We start from the raw sequence: 6,673 nt of genomic DNA on the forward strand, positions 1-6,673 counted from the left end.
ATTAGCTGAGTAAGTGAACTACCTCGTCAAAATAATCATAATAATAGTAATAAAGTTAGCTACTTTAATTTGCTGGATGTGCATATTAGAAGTGTAATTGGGTTCGTGCTTATTATGAGCTTGTAATGAATATTTCACTAATCTAAAAACCAAAAATAAAAAAAGGGAAAATAATATTGTTCACTAATCAAAATCCCTAGTCCGAAAGGTACAAGTTGGTCACCTAGAATCTTCCCATCCTTTAAATTCAAGTTATCGAAGAAAAAATTTAATGGACCACCTAGAATTATTAAGTAGCACTAAGTAAGAAGTCATTAACTAATATAATATATGCGCAAAATCTTGGAGATTTAGTCCTAGAGTTTGGTTACATTAGTGTAGATATCACTAGACTAGCAGCCCGTTTTGCCTTTTCAGTACCGCATCTCGTTGAGGTTGATGAATACTACACATTTATTGAGATTGCACTTTGATCCAACCTCCTTGATCCATTAGATTTAAGCTTGTTGATGACCTTATATATTTTGAGTCTCTTTTCTGTCTTTCAATCCCTTTTTACTCTTGTAAAATTAGGTAGTACAAAAGCAAAACTTGTGTTTCATCAGTCGGTATCAGCATCACGACACTCAGAATTTATATAACCAAAACTTTGCAAGCCAGAAGATTCAATCCTATTCTACAAATTACAAAACCAACTGGGCTCAAGCGTTTTGAGGTAAGGCCCTAGCCCAACCAAACCAAACAAGGCCCAATAGCTGCTCCACAGCAAGCAATTGATCATCCACTGATGGGAAATTGAAATGCCCATCTCCCGATCTCCCTGGAAATTCAGGGTCCTTCAAGGAATGAACTCTTGGTAGGAGAAACACTGGGAATTCTTCTTTGGATCCAGGATGCAATTTTTCAATTCAGAGGTGCAGTTTTCGCAGAGATTCTCCAAGCGGTCCCGCTCAATCTCGACGGCTCCATGTTGCCGACCTTGCGATGCGCTTTAATGTTCCTTGTATTGATGAGCTCTAATCTCTTGCCACTTCCTGATCTTGTGCTGAACTGATCCATCCTTGTCTTAGACCCCTCCTTCAGACTCCCTTTCCTACTCAGTAAATTCGACACGGAAGGTTTGCAACATGTTCCCCTGGGATTTTTGTTATCCAAGATAAACTTCCGAGGTGACATACTCAGGAATCGCGCTGTTTCATCGGAATCCCAATCGAATTTCCTCTCGAAGGGCCAGAAGAATGGCTCATTGTTAGGATTCTTGTAATCTGCAATTCCAGGAAAATCTTCTGAAGAGAGATCGCCTGGTGAATTCCCTTGCGTCGCTTCCAGGAGAGATGATCCGGTAGAGATTGAGGATGTTGCTCCAAGGCTGTAACTGCGCCGACAAGATGGGCTTGGGAAATCTGACTGAAAATTCTCCAAATCGGCATCCACGTTGCAGAACAGCTTTGAATCTTCCTCATCGAGATTCACCAAAGAGACCAGATAACTGAGTGTGTCCTCATCTGAACTTGGAAACGATGGCGAATCAAGGTTCTTCATGGAGCCGGATAGACTCCACAAACATTCTTGACCTGCGGATTCATTTCTCAAAATCTCACGAGGAGACCGGGAAATCTCGGTTGAAGTGATCAGCCAATTTTCTGCATCTGCATCATCGTTCAGATCACCCACATGAATAAAATCAAAATCCAGGGGGGTGCTTGCAAAAGCCAAAGATGCACCTTCATTGCTCAAATGAACTCTTGATAACCAAGAGCTAAACAATTTATCAACGAGTGTGCAGGATCCTGACAAGCCGTACTCGCCTACTAAGATCGAACGAGGTGACCAACAATCTGAAGACAACCACACGCACTCACTATCATCGAAACCAAAATGAGTTTCCTCGCCAAAATCGGCCTTTCCTAACTTTGATGAACCTGTGCCGTTCCGTGCAGTTCTGAGAACTAGATCATTCTTTTCAGCATATAACATCCTTGATTCTCTGATGATGCAGATCGAACCCATTGTAAAAAACTTATCTGCTCATTGGCTTGAAGCAATCGTCTTCGTCTTCAGGGACATCGGTGAAACTCGATTCGTAATTGCCCAAGAGCTGTTCACTTGAATCACGTTGAATCAAGCTCCAGCATTTTGGACTGTTGCATCGGATTAGCCGGTCGATTGGGACATTTTGTGAATAAAGAAGTTGAAGAGAAAGATCCAGAATTTCAATAAGATCGGCACTCCCAGAAGAGGTGTCGGACAAGTATATTGAACGAGAGATCAAAACAAACAACAACAAAAAAAGAGACAAGACAGGATTGGATGTTACCAGGATACTGGTCACTTAAGCAGTAAAATAGTGAATAGAAGCCGAAAAAGAAGAAAACAAGAAATGAATTTCGGAAGAATGAGGCTAAACAAAGGTAATTACAGTTATTTGGGTCAAACAAACCAAAAGTCGAAGGAACCAACTAGCCAACCAAATATAGCAACTTAAATTATAGGAAATATAAAGTCAACACTACGTTGTGGCACGCAAGAAAGATTTGAAATTTCAACCTTGAAGAGGTCAGATGGAACACCCAAACTAGAAGAATTCAAGCCTGTTCAATTAGATCAAAATTGTGCATTTGTCATCCCGGTCCCATTGATTAATAGATTGATTGCAAGAATTAAGCAATGTACATAGAGAGAAACACCATTTGATTAGAGTAGGATGATTGGAATGTTGGCTGATTCCAAAGGTAATTTACCCCTAAATTTGGATCTTTTTGACTTTTTGAGCTTCACTTCGCTCCCTCTTTAGAATGTATCAATGAATTAGGCCCACTTAAGATTTTGATTTTGAGATCAAATTGTTGTTAATTTGTGGTGTCAATGTGACACAAAACTTAATTAAGTTGTAGTACAATTTCTAAAAGTAGTTCCGTAAAATTTTAAAATGACACAAGCAAGCTTTAGAAAGTTGTGAAATTAAGATGAGTACCTGAACAATGATTATTCCAATCGAAGGGTTAAGGAAGAAAAGGGAAAGAGCATAGATTTCATTAACGGTCAAGGTAATCTTTGGTTTCCCATCATGGTTCCACCATGATAAATCTGGTTGATCTAATATTAATCTCTCCATTGAACTAGTAAACTTACACATTACTAACACTTACAATCAAGACAGAAGAAGCATATACCCCTATATCATTACTCAAGGGAGCATTTCTTTCGAGGGCTTAAAAGTTAAACGATAGAAAGGTGGAAACATCAAGCAAAGGACATATTAAAGCTGAAGACAAGTATCATTGCCAACTCTCAAGTCTGTCCAGCAATGACTTCCAAAATTACTTTCAAAGCATTCCCACAATAGATTAGGAGGCCAAAAAACCCTAAAATTACATATCCGGGTCACCACAAATTCTCAAGAATGTATGGGGTCATGCGGATACATTACACTGTGGTGTCCATATCCGGACAAGTCTATCATAAAAGGAACAAGTAGCAATCACCATGTTCTCTCTTTTGCCCTCTTTTGACCCACCTTTCTGCCAATCTGCACCGTATGCAAGTGAGCTATGCCTACTGTATGTCTCTACAATTTTAATCTCCTCACCCCTGAGATCAATGATCGCAAATCCATTGTGCATACAAGCTGCCAAGACTACACCAGGTACATGAGGATGTTGTTTGATTCTCCAAACTCCTCCCCCCAAGCAGATTGAACTCTGATTTACAGGTTTTGAGATCGATCTTATATCCCAAACTCTAATGTGTTCATCGTAGCTACCAGTAAGGACAACATTAGGGTCAGATATGCTCTTCGTGATGCAGCAAACACCCATTTTATGTTCCTTGGAATTTCGGAACACTAAATTTGAGGGACAGTCGCGGATATCCCAACAACTGAATTTACAGTCATCAGAGCCTGTGTATATCAAGTGGGGTTGGTGGGTATCGAAGGAAGCTGCCCACAACTCAAAATCATGTGCTTTCCATTCTTGCTCAATTTCAAGTTCAGTCTCGGAGCGAGATAATAGTGAGACAGAGCCATCAGAAAGCCCCACTACTATCGATGTAGCTGAAGGACTCCAATCCAGGCATAGGCACATAGAAGAACTGACTTTTGCACCGGTGCCCTCTCTCAACACGAGACCTGCATCTGGTCCATCTCAAGTCATTAATACAGTGGGAACATCAAATGTCAAAGACACAGTTGACCTGTGCCAACCAACCTATCACTTGCAAAAGAGAAGTTCAACATTACTAAATTATAACAATCATCGATATCAATGTCTAGAAGAGTGTATTTATTTTGGCAGGACAATGACACATTCAAATGATGAGTACAGGAATGCTGCCAAATAATTGTATGCCCATTATTATAACACTGAAGAACAATTCCATTACAATACCAGAGATAATGCAAAACGAAGGGAAGATAGTGGGTACCCTTTTCTTCTGGTCCATCTGAAGAACTCTCCAAGCCATAAACTTTGACATAACCATCCCAGTCAGCTTGTGCCAACAAGGGACGTCCAATATTAGCTTCAACAGGGCTCCATTTGATATCAAAAATACCAGTGGATTCCAGACAGTGTAATAAATCAAGTTGACCTGAACCAGCATTGACATTGAAGAGTACTATGCTGCCAGATCGAGAAGGATTATCGCCTTCTTGCAGCGTGTAAGTCGAAGCCGCTAGAACATGGTTGTAAGAATCATGTGGACAAAATTCAACTGCATCTGTGTTTCCATTGAGGTAGAAATGTGCAATGTCCATACCTAGTAAACCAAATGGAGTGCAACTTGTCAAGTAACTTTTTGGCTATGACTTTTTTTGTTTCTTTTTCTTCTTTTTTTGGTTTTGGAGGTGTGCATGGTGCAAGTTTCAGCTCATATGCACTCTACTGCGAATAGTAATCGAATGCGTAGAAGTAACAATTATTCTGAGAAGTGTTTGAACTGCAGGAGCTTTTACAACAAAACAAAACGTCCATCCAAAGCAATTCAACAATTCATATCCTAGCGGTCAAAGGAACTCCAATATGACTTGAGTCTGCTTAGTAGTGTGGAGTAGCCTGCCTGTAGAGACATTTGATGTATATGGAACTCACTATCTTTTTTGGAGTTTACTCACACCTTTGACAAATTACCCTCACTTCTTAAAAATTATCCCATCGCAAATGAAACTCCGTGATTTCAGTCATAATCATAAACTTGTACGCATCAAAGCAGTGACCAAGGAAGAGGACAAGGAGTTCTTTGGCCTACAAGACATGTGGGACGGATTGGTACAATGTTATTGTTTTTCTAAGTGTTCCAGGAGTTCTTTTTTGGAGCTAACTTACTGCAGGCCTAGACTTCACCCAGCTGCCTGTCCTAGAGATTCTTTCACCAGCAAGTCTCAACTTCAGTCAGTGAAAATACCATGGAAGAGTGATGAATTGAAAATTGGAAAATGCCAAAGTGTGCCTTTTAGGTACTTGTTAAGCATTGTTAAATATGGTATGAAATTCAAAAATGTAAATTCGAAGTAAGTGATTTTATTAAAATGCATAATTCATTCATTTTGAAAATGTCTTGAAAAGCGTTAGTTATTTCTACTTGCAGTTAGCTTGTTAACAAAGACCCTTCAAAACTTAGTCAGTGAAAGCACCATGAAAGAGTGATGCATTCACTCTGAATCCACCATACGCAATTAAGGAAGAACTCCTTTTCTCAAGCACAAGCTAGCAAAATAATAGCCCGACATGACAAAAGCATGGATATGCTCAGCAAAAAAAAAACTAGCTAGTTGTTGATAACTCCACAGTAATAGCCATTTTTGTGACACTGGCTACTTGAAGTACTTCAAACTTCATGCACCCGTGCGTGTGCGTCGACTAATCCTAATGCCCACCACCACACAAATCAACAAACTTTCTGCGATATCAATGCCTATGAATTCATGCTCAAAAGGGAAAGGGCAAAAAGATTAACACTACACAGAGAGCATGCACTCCAATTCACACAGACATCACCACAAACAGTTGGTGGGCAACCAGGAAAAAAGCAGCAAGATCACATTATAACCCCCGTTTTCCCTGGTGACTGTCTATGAAGAAGGAAGGACTGTAGAGAAGACGAGAGCTCACTCGGTAGGACCGCGAAGACGACAGCAGCAGCAGCAGCAGCAGCAGCAGCAGGACGCTGTCAGAGACCGGGAAAGAGAGACGGTCGGAACGGGAGCGCTGCTATGGCTGTTGTGTCTTTCACTCCATGGCAACCGGTGGGTGTCTCTGATTTTATGATGCAATTTTTATTTTATTTTAATCATTGATATTTTAATTTTAAATTAGTTTTGTTTGTCTCAACTAATCAAAACTCAAAAGTCACTTTTATATTTTTCCCATAAATCTAAAATATCATTTTTAATTTTCAAAGGATTATGTAAGAATTACATGTGAATATTTGTATCAATATTTATCTATTTCGAAATGAAGTGTTCTATTTAAAAAAAAAAAATCAAAAAGTGTGCTCCTTAAAATAATCGATATAATAAAAAATTACTCCATTTTTTTTTTTTTAAGATTAGGTTTTAAGGAAATTGAACTTTGTTGCGCATGAGTATCATTATCATTGCCCAATACTTAATACACGCGGTCTCCGAAATCATACAATAAATTATGTGGGTTGACAGCGTGCCACACCCGGTCAA

At 39.4% G+C, this 6,673-nt stretch overlaps 2 protein-coding genes across 3 annotated transcripts; both read right to left on the reverse strand.

Moving 5' to 3' along the window:
- Nucleotides 1–698: 698 nt before the first annotated feature.
- LOC104416175 lies at nucleotides 699–2,395 on the reverse strand. Its single transcript, XM_039298841.1, has one exon. The coding sequence runs from the start codon at nucleotides 2,008–2,010 to the stop codon at nucleotides 904–906; it is 1,107 nt and encodes a 368-aa protein (XP_039154775.1). The 5' UTR covers nucleotides 2,011–2,395; the 3' UTR covers nucleotides 699–903.
- An 862-nt stretch (nucleotides 2,396–3,257) lies between these two features.
- On the reverse strand, nucleotides 3,258–6,251 carry LOC104456253 (diphthine methyltransferase homolog). 2 transcript variants are annotated; one of them, XM_010071011.3, is made up of 3 exons: nucleotides 6,111–6,251; nucleotides 4,426–4,758; nucleotides 3,258–4,129 (listed from the first exon to the last, which is right to left on the reverse strand). In XM_010071011.3, exons 2-3 carry the CDS (start codon nucleotides 4,754–4,756, stop codon nucleotides 3,414–3,416), a joined length of 1,047 nt encoding a protein of 348 aa, XP_010069313.2. In that variant the 5' UTR covers nucleotides 4,757–4,758; nucleotides 6,111–6,251; the 3' UTR covers nucleotides 3,258–3,413. The 2 variants fall into 2 exon arrangements, with proteins under 2 accessions (XP_010069313.2, XP_039155009.1); XM_039299075.1 differs by having other exon boundaries at nucleotides 3,258–4,135.
- Between the last annotated feature and the right edge of the window lie 422 nt (nucleotides 6,252–6,673).

Source organism: Eucalyptus grandis, chromosome 8 (assembly GCF_016545825.1).
Source record: "Eucalyptus grandis isolate ANBG69807.140 chromosome 8, ASM1654582v1, whole genome shotgun sequence".
Taxonomy (NCBI): domain Eukaryota; kingdom Viridiplantae; phylum Streptophyta; class Magnoliopsida; order Myrtales; family Myrtaceae; genus Eucalyptus; species Eucalyptus grandis.